The sequence below is a fragment of the Saccopteryx leptura genome, chromosome 5, assembly GCF_036850995.1.
Source record: "Saccopteryx leptura isolate mSacLep1 chromosome 5, mSacLep1_pri_phased_curated, whole genome shotgun sequence".
NCBI classification, from domain to species: domain Eukaryota; kingdom Metazoa; phylum Chordata; class Mammalia; order Chiroptera; family Emballonuridae; genus Saccopteryx; species Saccopteryx leptura.
In genome coordinates this window covers 179,893,534-179,911,820 of record NC_089507.1, presented here as the reverse complement: position 1 = coordinate 179,911,820, position 18,287 = coordinate 179,893,534, and the positions used below count along the sequence as shown (strand labels likewise).

At 41.8% G+C, this 18,287-nt stretch overlaps 1 protein-coding gene across 1 annotated transcript in view; it reads left to right on the top strand.

The window, feature by feature from the left end:
- Positions 1-223: 223 nt before the first annotated feature.
- The window catches only part of DTD1 (D-aminoacyl-tRNA deacylase 1), a 219,870-nt gene continuing 201,806 nt past the window's right edge, over positions 224-18,287 (top strand). Inside the window, exons 1-3 of the mRNA XM_066385426.1 lie at positions 224-442; positions 7,988-8,078; positions 9,762-9,997. Coding sequence (XP_066241523.1) covers positions 400-442; positions 7,988-8,078; positions 9,762-9,997 — 370 coding nt within the window. The 5' untranslated portion in view covers positions 224-399. The remainder of the gene's footprint in view (positions 443-7,987; positions 8,079-9,761; positions 9,998-18,287) is intronic.

The following is an 18,287-nucleotide window of genomic DNA, read 5'->3' as shown; positions in this document are numbered from 1 at the left end:
AGAATTAGGATTCAGGATACTCTGGGATATAGGAATGATGGCTCTCGGGCGAGAGGAAGTGAGAAAACGCAGGTGCAGAGAGACTGGTCTCAGCCGACCTAGGTCTGGGCAGAGGTGGGGATCCAGGGTCGGGCGGGACCTCGCCGTGCGTGGAGCAAGACCAAGAATGGGGCGGGCCTACCACTGAATGGGCGGTTTATAGTAAGGTTTTGGCGTGGGCAGGACCAACCTATAGGTGAGCGTGACAGACCCCGCCGGCCCTCGCCAACCTGACCTGACGGGGCGGCCGGGCGCGCTTCCCGGTGTTACCTGCAGAGGGCGCTGGCCGCAGAAGCGCCCGCAGAGTCCGCGGCCGGAAGAAGCGCGACACCGCCCGCTCACGCCCCGTCAGCTGTCGCCATGAAGGCCGTGGTGCAGCGTGTCACCCGGGCCAGCGTCACAGGTCAGTCGGGCGGGGCCGGCCCGGGAGAAGCTGCTCCGACCCTGCGCCCGGCAGTCCCTGGGCGCCCCGCGACGGTTTCCCCGCACGGTCCCCGGGGCCGCGCTGGCCGCTCTGGCCGGTGCGCGAGCCCGGACCCCTCAGTCTCGTCCCGGCCCGGCTCGGGGCACCGCCGCGGCCCCAGTCGCTGTCCCTGTGCCTGGGGGGCGGGGGGAACCCAGTGCGCCCTAGGATCTCTCTGGGTTCACCATAAACGCGCCTTCCCGTTTTTATTTTGGTCCTGAGTACCGTGTGGCAGCTCTTCGGAGGACCCCCGCAGTGGAATATTGCACAAACACGTAGGGAACGTTTCTGGAGCAAGAACATCCGCTTTACCAACGTTCTATTTTAAATGAACCATTTTGCCCATTTTCTGCATGCCCCAATTTGGAGGGAGCTTGACTCGCAATGAAATGCGCAGATGTGAAGAGTGGTTCCTGCGAATGAGTTCTGAGGGCTGCCTGCGTCCACGTGACCAACCCGCTCCCTGCCCCAGCACACTCCTGGTCCTCTCTCCCTGACCCCCGGGGAATGGGGTCAGAATCATAAGAATTAAGGATAAAGTAATTCTACTGATTTCTTGTGGGTCAAGCTACCCACCCCTTGATCACTGTATTCTACTATGAACAATGATTAATGTTAATCACTGTTAACGGAGTCCAGATGATTAATGTAGATAAAGTAGTAAGGTGACCAATTGTCCTCCTTTAGGGAAGACAGTCCTTCTTTTGTAAGTTCTGTCCTCCCTGGAAAAGTGTCCTCCTACATGTCCTCCTTTTTGATACTGGAAGACTAATCTGTAAATGTCTATATTTGATCAATGCAGAGTCAATCCATTGCATGAAATGTGACATATTTGTATCTAAATGAGTACTTTTTTTCTTACAATTATTATTAAAAATTAATAGGCATGTAAGCATAATTTTATTTTTATTTTTTATTTATTTATTTCTGTATTTTTCTGAAGTTGGAAACGTGGAGGCAGTCAGACAGACTCCCGCATGCACCTGACCAGGATACACCTGGCACACCCACCAGGGGGGATGCTCTGCCCATCTGGGCCCTTGCTCTGTTGCAACCAGAGCCATTCTAGCGCCTGAGGCAGAGGCCACAGAGCCATCCTCAGTGCCCGGGCCAACTTTGCTCCAATGGAGCCTTGGCTGCTGGAGGGGAAGAGAGAGAGAGGAAGGAGAGGGGAGGGGTGGAGAAGCAGATGGGCACTTCTCCTGTGTGCCCTGGCCAGGAATCAAACCCAGGACTCCTGCACACCAGGCCGACGCTCTACCACTGAGCCAACCGGCCAGGGCCAATAATTATAATATAAAATATTACAAATGTTTTTATTATGCGTTTATTATATTATAGTGTATTGTTGCAGTGAATAAAATGTTTCTTTTAGTTACGATATTGTTTTCTTCAATTTATTTTTGTCCTTTTCATTGTAAAAAAGTTGGTCACCTTAAAAGTAGTCACTTTAAAAACTCAAACCAAGACAATAAGGATATTTAAACATTTTTAGTGAATAATTTTAGATTGTTTTCTAGCCTATTTGATTTTTATAGGCAGAATTATAATATTGTTTGAGTTCAGATAATTCCAGATATCCTTCAAGCCAGTCTACACCAAATATGTGTTCTTGTGTCTACAAAAGTATAAATCTAGAAACAAAACAACGAAATGCCCTAAATAAGTAGCCAAACCCAGCAAAACCATATACAGGCATTTAGATCTGTGATTCAACTTTTCAACCCTGCCTAATGGTTTCTAAGCTGTTCTGGTAACTGCTTTTGGGTATGGCCCCAGAGTAATGGGAAATAGAATAACAGGGATTTATGGGATTTTTAAAACCAAAAAATTTTCTAGCATTGTAGTTAATATTCAATGTCATCAAACTAGGATAATTCATAGATGAAAAGATTATTTTTTCTTTTTTGAGAAGAACCTTGCAGTTTGCTTTATGTGGTCATCAACAATGAATAAACTTTGGAGAATTTAGGTTTTGATCTCGTGTCTCTGAATTCTCCATTCTGGAATATTGAAGACGTGTTCTGTGAAGTTGGCTGAATAGTTTGAGTGATTTTAGTTTACTATTTAAATTGTATACTTTTAGTTAAATGAATGAAAGCTTGCTACTAAAAAGGTAAGTATTTATTGTGGGAAAGTGTTAATAAAATGGAGTTCTCTCTCAGTGCTAGAGGGACCTTGGAGTTAGCCAGGCCTGCTTGTTTTAGTGCAATGGAAAGAGATTTCCTGATTCCTTAGACATGTGACTAGCTCCACTGAAATATGGCTGTAAGTGAATTATATTTTATTTCAGGGGTTCTAAAATGTCACTTCCAATTTTATGGTTGGAACAGAGTAGACTATTAGAGTCTTATATTTGGCGGATTCACTTTATAAGATTGGTCAGGCAAGTTTTGTTGCCTTAGCATGGTTATTGTAATAATCTAATTTAAAAAGCTGTTATAGAACATTTCAAATGTATTCATTTGGTTAAACAGGCGGATGGTACAGTACTTCCCATATTCTGTCACTCAGCTCCAGCAGCTAAAATCTGAGTAGACTCATAGAACGTTGGGAAGAGTATCTAAAATCATTGGGTTTGAATGTGTTAATTTGGAAGGTTGTGGATTCTCAAAGAAGATGTTCATGGGTGAGGCTAGGTGTAGAGGGAGAAACTGACCAAATATCTCATGTGATCTTTTTCTAAAATTCTCAAGTTTTTTTCTTTGAAATTACGTTTGTTTATAATAAAAGATTTTCTTTGAATCTCTTAATTCTCCTGCTTATTCCAGGAGGAGGAAGAGAGCAAACTGTGTAAATCTATAAGCTGTAAGGCATAATTTGATTCTTTTTTTTTTTTTTTAAGATTTTATTTATTCATTATAGAGAGGGGAGAGAGAGGGAGAGAAGGGGGGAGGAGCAGAAAGCATCAACTCCCATATGTGCCTTGACCAGGCAAGCCCAGGGTTTTGAACCGGCAACCTCAGTGTTTCCAGGTTGACACTTTATCCACCACAGGTCAGGCCATAATTTGATTCTTAATAAGACAACATTACATTGTAAAAATGCTGAAACTTCAAATAACGATTCTGCTTTTGAAAATCTACTCTAGGAAGATAGTCCTAATTATAGAAAACACTTTAGAGGGATGAAAAAGCAGAACACAGAGGATTTTTAGGGCAGTGAAACGATTCTGTCTGATACTATAACGGTGGATGCATGTCATTACATATGTATTTGTCCAAACCTGTAGTATGTACAGCACCAGGAGTGAACCCTGATATTAACTATGGGCTCTGGATGGTTATGATGTGTCACTGTGCTTGTCAATTGTAACAGATGTGATGGTTAGTCAGTCCATTGAATGAAACAGTTGTCCTGGATGGGATGCAACTATTAAAAGATGTTTAGGAGTCGGGTCAGGGTTTTCAGCTTTCTGTATTAAAAATAACAGCCTGGTATGTGAACTCTTTGTGTGGATAAAAACAACAAGAAAGCAAAAAATAAAAAAAAGTAAAAAAAAAATCCTTATGTAATAAAAGAAAAAACGAGACACAAAAATTTATAATATTTATAACAATATCACAATAATATTGTTCTTTTTTCCTTCCTGTTATATTTTCCAAATTTTCTACAATGTATATTTACTTAATGGTGGATGTAGCTCAATAATCATTATTTTTTAAGCCTTTAAAACATATTTTGGGGAAAACTTAGAAAATATATTGACATAAGAAACTAATATATATTTTTTATGGCTGAGATGTATTTCTTTTTTATAAGAATCTTATTTTTTTAAATTAATTTTAGAGGGAGAGGAAAGGAGTGAGAACCATTAATCTGTTGTTCCACTTATTTATGCATTCATTGGTTGATTCTTATATGTTCCATGACCAGGGATTGAACCCACAATCTTGGCATATCAGGAGAGTGCTCTAACCAGCTTAGCTACCCAGCCATGGCTGGGTGAGTGTCATTGTATCTATGCACTACTTCTTTATTTATTTATTGATGGACTCTTAGGCTGCCTCCATATCGTGGCTATTATAAATAATGCTGCAATGAATATATGGATGCCTGTGTCTTTTTTATTGAGTGTTTTGAGTTTCTTCACATAAATATCCAGAAGTGGAATTGCTGGGTCCTTTGTTGTCTCTTGTTATAGCTTTTGTTTTAAAGTCTATTTTGTCTGGTATAAGTGTTGCTAAGCCAGGTTTTTTTTTATTTCTTTTTTGTTTTTCATTTGCATTTGCATGAAATATCTTTTTCCATACCTTGACTTTTAGTCTGTGTGTGTATCTTTCAATCTGAAATGAGTTTCTTGTAGGCATCATCTGTGAAGTTCTTGTTTTATTTAATCCATTTAGCCACCCTGTGTCTTTTGATTGGAGTATTTAGTCCATTTACATTTCCAGTAATTTTATTTATTTATTTATTTTTTACAGAGACAGAGAGTGAGTCAGAGAGAGGGATAGACAGGGACAGACAGACAGGAATGGAGAGAGATGAGAAGCATCAATCATTAGTTTTTCATTGTGTGTTGCAACACCTTAGTTATTCATTGATTGCTTTCTCATATGTGCCTTGACCGTGGGCCTTCAGCAGACCGAGTAACCCCTTGCTGGAGCCAGCGACCTTGGGTTCAAGCTGGTGAGCTTTTTCCTCAAACCAGATGAACCCGCGCTCAAGCTGGTGACCTCGGGGTCTTGAACCTGGATCCTCTGCATCCCAGTCTGACGCTCTATCCACTGCGCCACCGCCTGGTCAGGCCATTTCCAGTAATTTTTGATAGACATGTATTTATTGATATTTTATTATTCATAAAGAGAAATCTTTCTATCTGCAACATCATGAATAGACCTAGAGGGTATTGTGCTGAGTGAAATAAGTCAGAGAAAGACAATTGCTATATAATTTTACTTAGATCAGGGGTCGGGAAACTTTTTGGCTGAGAGAGCCATGAATGCCACATATTTTAAAATGTAATTCTGTGAGAGCCATATAACGACCCATGTACGTTAAGCATTATCCAATAAAAATTTGGTGTTGTCCCGGAGGACAGCTGTGATTGGCTCCAGCCACCCGCAACCATGAACATGAGCGGTAGGAAATGAATGGATTGTAATACATGAGAATGTTTTATATTTTTAACATTATTATTATTATTATTTTTTAATTTATTTATTCATTTTTTTAGAGAGGAGAGGGAGGACAGAGAGAGAGAGAGGAGAGACAGAGAGAGAGAAGAGGGGGAGGAGCTGGAAGCATCAACTCCCATATGTGCCTTGACCAGGCAAGCCCAGGGTTTCGAACCGGCAACCTCAGCATTTCCAGGTTGACGCTTTATCCACTGCGCCACCACAGGTCAGGCTATTATTATTTTTTTATTAAAGATTTGTCTGCAAGCCAGATGCAGCAATCAAAAGAGCCACATCTGGCTCACAAGCCATAGGTTCCCAACCCCTGACTTAGAGGTAGAATCTAAAACACAAAACCAATAAATAAACAGATCAGAAACAGTCTCATAGATACAAAGAACATTTTGATGGTTGGTATTTGGGAGTTGGTTTGAGGAATGGGTGAAAAAGGTGTAGGAATTAAGAAGTAAGTACAAATTGGTTGTTAATAGTCGTGGGATGTAAAGTACAGCATAGGGGAAATAGTCAATAATATTGTAATAATTATATATGGTGTCAGATGGGTACTAGTATCAGGGTGATCATTTCGTAAGTTATAGAAATATCTAATCACTAGGTTGTATACCTGAAACTAATATAGTACTGTATGTCAACTAATATTGAACAATAAAAAATTATTAAAATAGAAAAAAATAGCTAAAGGCTTTTTCTAAATAACACAAACAAACGCTCCAAATTGTTTACTTCTTTTGTTAGGATAGAGTTTTTTCAGTTTCAGCTTTTGAGTCATAGAGGTTCAAAGAACAATATATCACTCATAGTTCATTAAAGAAACATTAAAATATTTGGGATTTTTTTAGCATAAAACTCAGAGAAATGAAGCTTTACAGATATTTCAGGGATGGGTGGATGCTGGTGCTCCTCTGGCGTCTGAATGTCAGGTGGGGCCTGTCAGACACCTGCGGAAAGAGGGAGTCTCAGTCTTCCCTTAGCATGCAGGATATTGCAGCACAGTGAGGTCTGTGATTCCTTGTCACGTATCTTTATAGCAACAGGCATATTATTATCCAGTGGAAGCAAACAACAAGGAAATGGCGGAATTGACCTCTTCTAACTGGAACATTAGGTCAATACACGATAAAGTAACAAAACATCAATAATCTGATGAAATATGGCAAAAAGTTGGGCAAAAAAATTAGAAGATTATAAAGATCAACATTTGAAGTATGGGTTTCGAATTTCCGTTGTAAGGATGCATCTTGGCCTAAGTTCTGGGCCAACACTGAGAGATTGTCAAAGGCAGAGCATGCATTTAACTATAAATACTTACACAAATGTTTGGAAGAGGAATATATGTTCAGAGATTATTTTTATGAATAAGGTGCATAATTCAAAAAGATTTGGAGATCATTGGCTTAGAATGCAACCATAGTAGAAGTTGGCCGACTTGAAGTTTAACTTTTAAACCATGGTTTTTGTGTATAACATATGTATCTTTTCTGCAGTAAGTATAAAAATAATTTATTTTTAAGACAGAAGTGTTTTCAATTTTGTGCTGTGTATCGTGTTACCAGATTTGCTGATTCTAAGATAAGCAGACATCTACTGAGAATTAATTAGCTGAGCTGGATTCTCTGGGCAGGAAAAGTCTTCTGTTTTTACAAATTGGTAAACTCCATCATAGAAAGCTTCAGGTATCTTACCCAAGGTCACACAGATGAAAATGTGGCCCTAAAATCTTGCTTAATGATTGTTCACTTCAGAATTCACTAATTTCAGATGTAAAATCAGAGTGGATACAAATTATTGTCATCTTATTGCATTTACGTAACTCCTTTCATAACTGACTTTGCCTAAGAAGTTATAAAACGTATGTATTATATGATATTTAAACATTCCTGTGGTTATTTAAAAATGCTTCACGGAAGCCCTGGCCTGTTGGCTTAGTGGTAGAGGGTTGGCGTGGCATGTAGATGTCCCAGGTTCAGTTTCCGGTCAGGGCACACAGGAGAAGTGAACATCTGCTTCACCTCTCCCCTTCTCCTCTCTCTCTCTCTTTCTCTTTCTCTTTTCCCAGCCCACAGCCATGGCTCAATTGGTTTGAGTGCTTCAGCCCTGGGTTCCCACGTGCTGAGGATGGCTCCCTGGAGCCTATGCTTCAGGTGCTAAAAATAGCTCTGTTGCCAGCATGGCCCCAGATGGCCAGAGCATTGGCCCCAGATGGGGGTCGCTGGGTGGGTCTTGGTCGGGGTGCATGCGGTAGTCGGTCTCTCTATCTCCCCTCTTCTCACTTGCAAGAAAAAGAAAAAAAATGCTTCATGGCACCTATTTGGTTCTGAGTCTTTTTTCCCCTTTGTTTCTTATCTAGTTGGCGGAGAGCAGATAAGTGCCATTGGACGGGGCATCTGTGTGCTGCTGGGTATTTCTCTGGAAGATACACAGAAGGAACTGGAGCACATGTAAGATGCAGATTTCTAAGTCATTGCTCTTTGAATGGGATATGTGGTGCTTGTATACTATTCTACATAATACATATGTACACACACATATACTAGGAACTTCTATAGTGTTTTGTCCTATAGAGTAAGCCCCTGTTACTTTTACCAGTATGACATTTGATGTAGTTTGGTTATCTGTCTGTTTCAGACTGAGGTAGAACTATCTGTCAGATGTCACCCAGTAGGAGAGCAGGAGCACAACTTAGCCTCCGTCCTTATTTGCTACTACATCTGTGAACCGTTCTCTTAATATAAAAACGGAGCTGCTTTTCTTATGAATGATTTGTTTTGTAATTTGAGAAATATGATCTGGCACTGTTTATGCATTTTAAAAATGCCCAGTTGTTCACTGTACACATAAGGATCTGGATCTCAGAGAGATTCAGTTGCCCAAAGTCAGATAAACACACTTAGCAAAAAGCCCAAATCTAATTTAGAGTCCAGGCTACTGACCTGGAAGCCAGAGCTCCTTTTACTAAAGTAGAGGAGTTTGTCATTGCTGTGGCCTGACTGGCAATCTTAGTGCCGCAGCTTCCCCTTCTCATGTTTACACCCATTGCCCCCCTCACATGCCCTCCCACCTTAACCAGTGCCTTTTGGCACCCAGCACCTGGATATAACCCCACCCAATTGTCCCTTTTATATTAGGTTGAAACTCAGACTTGGAACCCAATTCCTACTAAGGTGTTGATGACTGACTGATAAGGATAGCTCATTACCACTTTAGGGGTGTTGCTATTTCAGTGGTTAAGAACAGCGGCTCTGGGTCTGAATCTTTATGGCTTTGACGTTCTAGAGCGCTAGTACACACCTTGGTGGTTAAGAGATTTGACTCAACAGGACAGACCTTGGCTGTGGAGAGGGGGTGATGGACAGTGCCCACCACAGAGAGCACCTATATAAAGAGTGGATTTGTAGAGCCCTTGAACACGTCTTCAGCAATATCCAAAAGGGTGGCTTTCTGGTGGTGGAATTTCAACTTTCATACAGGTTGTTCTTTGTCATGCTTTTCAAATCTAATCTTGTGCACGTTACCTAGTCCTCTTCCTTGTCTAGGTGGCTGTTCTTTGTCATCTACATGTACAGGGAAAGTCCCTTTAGGACTTAAGGAGCATGTGACATAGTTGCTAAGTTGTCTTTCTCCAGATCTTTTTGCATATTTGTAGTAGTCCTAAGTTCCCTCCAGGTTATTTGCTGAATTGTTCATTTTGAATGGCTCCAAGAAGGGGTATAAAAAAGGGGAACCATTTATTCCACTATAAAGATTGAATTCCTTTATAAACAATTAGAATTAGACCCATGTTTTGACACATCCCCAACTTGAAGGAGCAGATAATGGCTGGTTGTCATCTTGGCTCCAGTTCCCACCAGCAGCTGCTATGAATTGGAGAGCCAACAACAACAACAACAAAAAAAGGGACTCCCCGAACAACCCCATAAGGTAGGACAATTATCACCCCTTATTATAGATGAGGAAACTGAGGCACAGGGTGGAAAAGTAACTTGCCTAGGGTCACACTTTCTGTGAGCGATGGAGCCAGCGTTCTGTTCTTGTTTAGCAGTATGCTGGTGACGTTGGGGGCTATGGGTGTGTTGGGGACTTGCAATTCTTCAGGTAGCTTTCACCGCTACTTTTCCCCTTAGGGTCCGAAAGATTTTGAACCTACGTGTGTTTGAGGATGAGAGTGGGAAGCACTGGTCGAAGAGTGTGATGGACAAACAGTACGAGGTGCTGTGTGTCAGCCAGTTCACCCTCCAGTGCGTCCTCAAGGGCAACAAGCCCGACTTCCACCTGGCGATGCCCACAGAGCAGGCAGAGAGCTTCTACAATAGCTTCCTGGAGCAGCTGCGCAAGGCGTACAGGCCGGAGCTCATCAGAGGTAGGTGGGAGGGTATGGGACACTTCCGGGCAGGGGCAAGAGCACCTGCCCTGGCAACCTCTCCTTTCTAGAAAGTTCATTGTTTTTATACTTATTACTTACTTAAAACAGCATAATGGCTGCTACCACTGCTTGTTGCTGTGCATGTCCTCTGAGTGCTCCGGATACCATTCACCCTTCTTCATTCTTTCAGTTACATTTGGAAATGCTTAGCAACCCAGAAGTGTGTTTGATGTAGTGGTGTTTTATTTTGGTACTTACCCTGTCCAACAGAAATATAACACAAGCCACAGATATGAGCCACATGTCATTTAAAATTTTTAGTAACCATATTAAAAAAAATAAAAAGAAATAAGTGAGCCTGGCCTGTGGTGCAGTGGATAGAGCATCGATGTGGAATGCTGCGGTTACTGGTTCGAAACCCTGGGCTTGCCTGATCAAGGCACATACGACAAGCAAGCAATGAAAAACTAACGTGAAGCAACTATAAGTTGATACTTCTTGCTCCCCCATTCCTCTCTCTATAAAATCAATAAATAAAATCTTTAAAAAAAAAGAAGTGATATTAACTTTAAGACTAATTTAGTTGGCCTAATATATTTAAAATATTATGATTTCATCCTGTAATTAATATAAAAAGTTGTTAATGAAATTATATACTGCTCACAAAAATTAGGGGATATTTTATAGCTTCATATTCATTTTGAAATATCCCCTAATTTTTGTGAACACTATATATATGTTTAGAGGAGTGACATTCGTTGACATTCGTACCCCCTTTGAAATTTCCTTTTATTTAAATTCTCTTCTTACTTGTGTCAAGTGTCCATTTGCTATAAGGACAAATGGATTCTGTGTCATCAAGACCACTCCTGCCCTAAATCAACTTTCAGTCCTTACTTGGGTCCTGGTAGAACAGAATATATTGGCCTTTTCTGGAACTATCCAAGTTTAGAATTCCATTCACAAGCCTAGTCATGGATGTCTCCAGTATTTTTTTTCCACGCTGTGTCCACTGGGATCCTCAACATGGCTTTGCTGTAAAATGTTTCTCCCTAGAATTAGTAGTTAAGGCAAGTCCTCTGAATAATTACTTTTCTTTGCTGAGCCAAGGATGAAACGCCACCAGCACTGTCTTCTTGCCTACTGTTTGCGGACTCCTCCTCCTCCTGAGTATTGTCAGATGTATTTAGAATGCAGTGAGGGCCCTTGAAAGGGCGCACACAAGCAGCAGCGTAAAAGCACAAGTGAGGGCACTTTAGATGGGAGAACACTGACGCTGGTTCAGGAACGCTGCCGTGAACACGAAACAGCGTTCACCCAGGTCTTTATGGTGGGGTGCTGTGTGTATTACTGGGTGCTTGGTGTTCCTAAAGGCGCCTTTTACTTCTTAAAATGATGTGTATTTTATTCAGGTCCTTATATGAAGTGGCTGAAACAATGGACTGCAGACATTGTAATTTTATAATGGATCAGAATTTAAGCTCATGCGATGTGATACAGCTGATCATTTTGATGGAAAATCGACTTGAAGTGTGCAAAGAGTTGTCATTAAAATTCATTTTCAAACCCTTTGGACTTTCAGAGGCACCACAGTGGTACCAGCAGGGCATTGCCGGCTCTCCCGCCTTTTCCCTGGTTTCTGGTCTTCAGTGGAACCCAATGCCTGGACTTGTTTTACATGCTTGTTGTCTTTTGGTTCATTTGAGGTTTGGGCTTCCATCTCCAATATGGAAAGCTCTGTTAGCTGAAGGGATGTTGGAATGCAAACAAATTGTAAATGCCTTTCTTTCTTTATTATTATTTTGTTTTTTAATTACAGTTTGCCTTCAACACTGTTTTTTTTATTAGTTTCAGGTGGACAGCACAGCAGACAGACTTTTAGGTTACAGAGGGTTCCCTCTGATAGTTCAGGCACCACAGTGTTGTTCACTCTGCTCCCCATGTTTCTCCTCACACCCTCGTGCCTATACTGTGACTCCCAGTTAGTTCTCTTCCCCTCGCCTCTCTCACTCTGCCACCTAGCACCCTCCCTCTGGCGCTCATCAGTTTGTTCTTTGTATTTATAAGTCTGCTTCTGTTTTGTTTATTTGTTCATTTATTTTGGTCTTTAGATTTCACATAGAAGTGAAATCGTCTGGTACTTGTCTTTCTCTGTCTGGCTTATTTCACTGAGCATCATGCCCTCTAGGTCCATCCCTGCTGTCACAAATGGTAAGACTTCCTTCCTTTTCAACACTGAGTAGTGTTCCTCTGGGTATATGTCACGCAGATTTTTATCCACTTGTCTATTCACGGGCACTAAAGTTACTTCCATGTCTAGGCTTTTGGTTTAATTAGATTGAACATCTATGTTATTTCTTTTCTCTTTGCTGACCAAAATTTTATTTTAAATTTATATTTAACTTGTACCCCTTATTTGCTGTTGGGGATTGAATAGAGGGAAGATTGTTCTCCCCTTTATACCTTTGTGCTGTTTCTTTCCTGCCCCACCCAGTGCCCGTGTGATTTCAGGCATCCTCTGGCCTGGCTGCAGCTCCTCCCCACACCCAGCCATGGCTCGTGTGCAGGACAGCAGCTTCCTGATCTGCTTTCCAGTCTCCCTGGGTTCCATGTGGAGTCAGACCCTGGAAGGCAAGTTATTATGGTTTGAAATGAGTACTCACATACTTTAAAAATTATTATTATTATTGAAAAGCATGCTGAAGTACCTCTGTGAGGGGCTTATTGTGTGCCAGGTCCTGTGCAGGAGTAAACACTCTCTATTCTTTATCTAATTGAATCCTCAGAGAACCCTTGAGGTGGGCACTAGGGTTACCCCCCTTCTACAGAGGAGGAAACAGAGTATAGAAAGGAATCCTATAGGAGGTCACTTAGCACATATAAGTGGCAGAGCCTGGAATGGCCTAAGCTTCACTGGCATTTTCATTTCACTGTAAAATTCACGTTTTCTTTACTTCTTGGCCTTTTATTATCTGCTGAATTCAGCACATCTGTTAGGACTTTCCTGCCTTCTCTGCCATGCTCAGGGAAATGAGTGGACAGGTTGTTGTTGGACCTCCCGTAGGTCTGTAAGAGGGGAGCAGTGTAGCTTGAGGCCAGGTGGTCCTTCATCTCAGAACAATGAGGTTAATCTAGAATTTTAGTCTCGTTTCTGTTGGGGGAGATATGATTGGTTCCATGCAGGTCATATTTTTGTGTCTTCTATATCAATAAGACACTGTTTATCTGCTGACCCTTGTACTAGGCTCTGGGCATATAGTGCTGAGCAGAGATGCTGTCCCTGCTGTAATGCCACAGTCTCGTGGGGAAGAGAGGTGAGCAAACATGGCTGTTTTGCTATAGCAGGAAGAATCGCACATTCTGTCCTGAAGAACCTCACATTCTGTCCAACCACCACTGAAGCTGTCGCAGCTTGTGGGCAAGCCACTAAAGACCTACGGCTGGGCCCCAGGGAGCGGGCGCTTGTTCACGTTCATAGAATATAGTCCGAGGGCTTCTGCTGCTAGGCTGAGGGCTCTTCCTTTTTCTGCTGAAGGTGGTCTTTTTTTTTTTTTTTTTTTTTTACAGAGAGAGTCAGAGAGAGGGACAGATAGGGACAGAGAGACAGGAAAGGAGAGAGATGAGAAGCATCAATTCTTTGTTGCGGCACCTTGGTTGTTCCTTTATTGTTTTCTCATATGTACCTTGATGGGGGCTACAGCAGAGCAAATGACCCCTTGCTCGAGCCAGTGACCTTGGGCTTCAAGCCAGCAACCTTTGGGCTCAAGCCAGCGACCTCGCGCTCAAGCAGGTGACCTCAGGGTTACGAACGTGGGTCCTCTGCTTCCCAGTCTGATGCTCTATGCGCTGTGCCACTGCCTGGTCAAGCCTGATGGTGGTCTTTTTATTCCTGTTGTTCTGACTGCCCTTGCAAAGGAAAACCCAATCAATAAACAAGTAAAGTGCTGCAACTATAAGTTGATGCTTCTCATCTCTCTCTCTCTCTAAAAAAATTTTTTTTCTTCATTCTCTGGCTCTTCTTCAAATAATTGCATTAGAGCATCAATTTTCAACCTTTTCCCTCTTGTGGCACACATAAGCTAATTACTAAAGTTCTGTGACATACCAAAAAATAAATTATATTTTGTGTAGATCTGACAAAATAGTAGGTATAATTTTGATTCATTTGTTGCAGACAGCTATTGTTGTGTTGGCTATTGTCATTTTTCTTTATTTGACAATCTAAGGGAAAAGAGGTCAGTGCCCCTGACGAAATAGTCAGGTATTGCATGTTTTAAAAATTCTTGAGGCACACCAGTTGAAAATTGCTGCTTTGGAGGGAAAAACCTAGTGCACAAATTTATCAGTTTTTTCCATTTACTGCTGTTAAGCCTAATCCGGAGGGACTTGAAACATTGAAGACATGAACAAAATCTGTCGATTCCACACCAGAGCTTTATTGTCTAGCTTGGCCAAGCGGTGGCAACTCCGACAGAAATCTGAGGGAGAGCACGCCGGCCCTTTGCTCTACTTGGTTTTTATAGTTTTGCAAGTGGGAAGTACAGAAACAGAAATTGCAATTAGGTGCCCTTTACCACTATTGGTTGTAGTCATATGTCCTTTAACATGATAGGACCATGTTCAATTTGCAAGCCATACATACTTTGGAGAAAACAAAATTTACAAGTCAACACAATGGTAGAAAGGTGTCCTTTACATATTAAAAGGCATTCCTATATTCTCTAATGTTTATCCGCCATCTCTTTGTCCAGAGTCACACACATTAACTACATGCATTCACATAGGAGAGGTAGTTTCTGTGGGGACAAATACCCGCAAATGGCTCATTACTATAAGAAAAGGTTTATTTTGGCTTTTCTCTTCCTGCACCTGGCTAGCCATTCACCCCTTTCCCTACAGGTGTGGTGGAATGTCAGGGAATCCATGTTTTCCTTCCATTTGCATTTACAATACAATGCCAAGGGCCATCTTGGTTTTAGGCCAATCACACTGTACAGAGATTATTCTCAAAATTTCTCTGTACACCTTAAACCCAAATTAATAAAATGTTCTTTAAGCCTCTTAAAATATTAATATTAATTCTGCAGCTTTTGATACTTTACAACACCTGCGGCTGAAGTGGTGCAGTGGCTCCTCACTGCAGAATGAATCACAGGTTAAGGGTGCTCTGTTGTACCCCAGACTGACTGAGTGGGCCCAGAAAACTGGGTTCTGCAGCCCCTCAGGCATCTTCATAAATACTGTACAGTGAGAGGCCTAAACACTCTTCAAAGCTGATTGGCGAGCATGCATTGCTTTTATACCTGGGAGAAAAATGTTATATCAAAATGGAATCGGTGAAAAGAAGGATTTCTGCTCTCAAGCTTATTGTTCCGACTCTGAGCCATTTGTAGTGGGCGCAGGAAGCAGTCACCTGTCACCGGCTTTGTTCAGCAAATCAGAAGCTGCATGGTATCACAAAGAGCTGCCTGTTGTGTTCTCTGTGGGGTCTGATCTGTCACAGGCGGGAGGCAAAGAGCTTAAGAAACGTGGAAAGCCAGGGAAGGAGGGTGGTGGCTTTGAGCTAGTCTCAGCGCTGTTCACTTCGTGGGGCATCTCTGTGCCCAGGTCTCCTACTGGTTCATGCTGCAAAGAGAAGGGGCCAGAGGGAAGGCAACATCTCGTTTTTGCTTCATAGTTAGTGTTTAATTTTTATGGCTTGTTTAATTTTCTGCTCTTCTTTCTACTTAGAACACTTTAGCAGCACGAGTGAGCTTTCAGTTGAAGCCTGTTTTATATGCTTTGGCAAGGGCTGTGGCTAATGTAAATTTAGGAGATCACAACGTGGGGTCACATCTGCATTGTTAAGTGGCAAGGCTGGCAGACTGCAGCACAGGCTGATGTTGCCATACAGGAGTTTGATGCGGATATGTGACTGAGTTTGGCCAAATCAGTTAATATTTTCTTACCAACTTCCTTATTTATTTCTGCATATCTCTTTCTGGTCTTATACTTAAACTGCTTCATCTCTGTGGCCACAACTTAAGCCTTTCCTCTGCCCAGATTTTTGTTTTTAAATTCGAGCTTATCATGATTTCTATAATTGAAGATTCAAGGTAAACCTAATTTTACCAGTTCTCCTTTCCCCACCTAAATAAGTATCTATGGTCCCCTTAGAAATAGTGTCTGTGATATTAGAACATGGCAGAGTGCCTGCCTCACTGTGTCACAGGTGCTCAGGTATTTAGTGCGAGGAATGCCTCTGGGGCCGTGGTGATGAGGACAGGCTCATTTTGGTGGCTTTGCTGTCCCATCTGTCCTCTTCCTCTCTGTACTGCTTCTATCTCTTATCTTTATTCTCTTTCATCCCTTTTATTTCTTTGCCTGAGCTCTTTCCATGCTTCTGGTCATGAATAACTGGGTCAGCACTTTCTTCTTGCCCAGCAGAGTATCTTATGACAACTCAGTTTGAACAAAAAAAGGTAATTTAAAAAAAGAAGATACAGGCACAGGTAGAAAGAAACTCCTTTCACTGTTGTCACAATTCAAACTCATGAAATGACTCAGGATGAAAAGTCTGAATCTTTTGGCAGTGGAAATAGATTTCAAACCCTTACTGTTTCAGGATCTACAAATTCAGAAGTATTGATAAATTAGTTGACTGTCTTTTATTATTTTTTTCAAAGGGTTTATTAAGAAAATAAATTATATAAGTGGTATAGTGTCTTAATTGCTTTCTCCCTTGCTATGTCATGAGTGAATACTCCAGTTTACTTATTCTTTCTTTGACTATATCAAGTCTAAAGTTTAGCTTGTCATTTGAGTTTTAAGCTAGTCATTTATTTTTAATTTTTATTATTTATTTGTTCTTTCAAAAATTAATTGATTTCTGCCCTGGCCGGTTGGCTCAGCGATAGAGTGTCACCCTGGCGTGCGGGGGACCTGGGTTCGATTCCCGGCCAGGGCACATAGGAGAAGCGCCCATTTGCTTCTTCACCACCCCCCTCCTTCCTCTCTGTCTCTCTCTTCCCCTCTCGCAGCAAGGCTCCATTGGAGGAAAGATGGCCCGGGCACTGGGGATGGCTCCTTGGCCTCTGCCCCAGGCGCTAGAGTGGCTCTGGTCGCGGCAGAGCGATGCCCCGGAGGGGCAGACCATCGCCCCCTGGTGGGCAGAGCGTCGCCCCTGGTGGGCAGAGCGTCGCCCCTGGTGGGCGTGCCGGGTGGATCCCGGTCGGGTGCATGCGGGAGTCTGTCTGACTGTCTCTCCCCGTTTCTAGCTGCAGAAAAATACAAAAAAAAAAAAAAATTAATTAATTGATTTCTTATGGTAAAATACATATAACACAAAATTAACTATTTTAAAATGTAGAATTAAATGTTAGTATATTAACAGTGCTATGCAGCCGTCACCACTGTTTAGTTCCAAAACATTTTCAGTACCCAAAAGGAAACCTTGTACTCATTTAGCAGTTACTCCTCATTCCTTCCTTCCCCAGCCCCTGGCACCCACTAATCTGCTTTTGAACTCTATGGATTTGCCTCTTCTGGATATTTTATATAAATTGAACCACACAGTATGTAGTCTTTTGTGTTTGTCTTCTTTCACTTAGCATAATGTGTTCAAGATTCATCTGTGTTGTAGCATGTATTAAGACTTCATTCCTTTTTATGAGTAATATTCCATTGCCTGAGTATACTACTTTTTAAAAATCTATTCACTCATTGATGGAATTTTAGGTTGTTTCCAACCTTTTGGTTGCTCTGAACATGTGTGTACAAGTTTTTGTCCAAACACCTGTTATCAGTTCTTTTGGTTATATACTCTGGAATGGAATTGCTGGATCATATGGTAATTCTATGTTTATCTTACTGAGGCACTACCAAACTGTTTTCTATAATGACCTAACCTTTTTACATTCCCACCAGAGAGTTTCAGTTTCTCTGTATTCTTGCCAATACTTCTTTGTTCTTTTCTTTTCTTTTTTTTAAGTGAGAGGAGGGGAGATAGTGAGACAGACTCCTGCATGTGCCTGGACTGGGATCCACCCAGCAATCCCAGACTGATGCTTGAAACAACCAAGCTATTTCTAGCGCCCGGGAAAATGTTTGAATCAGTTGAGCCACTGGCTGCAGGAAGGGAAGATAAAGGGGGAGAGAAGTAGATGGTCACTTCTCTTTTGTGCCCTGACCAGGAATTGAACCTGGGATGCCCATATGCCAGGCCGATGCTCTATCCACTAAGCCACCAGCCAGGGCCAATACCTTTTTTTTTGTTGTTTTTTTATTGTTATGGCCATCCTACTGACTG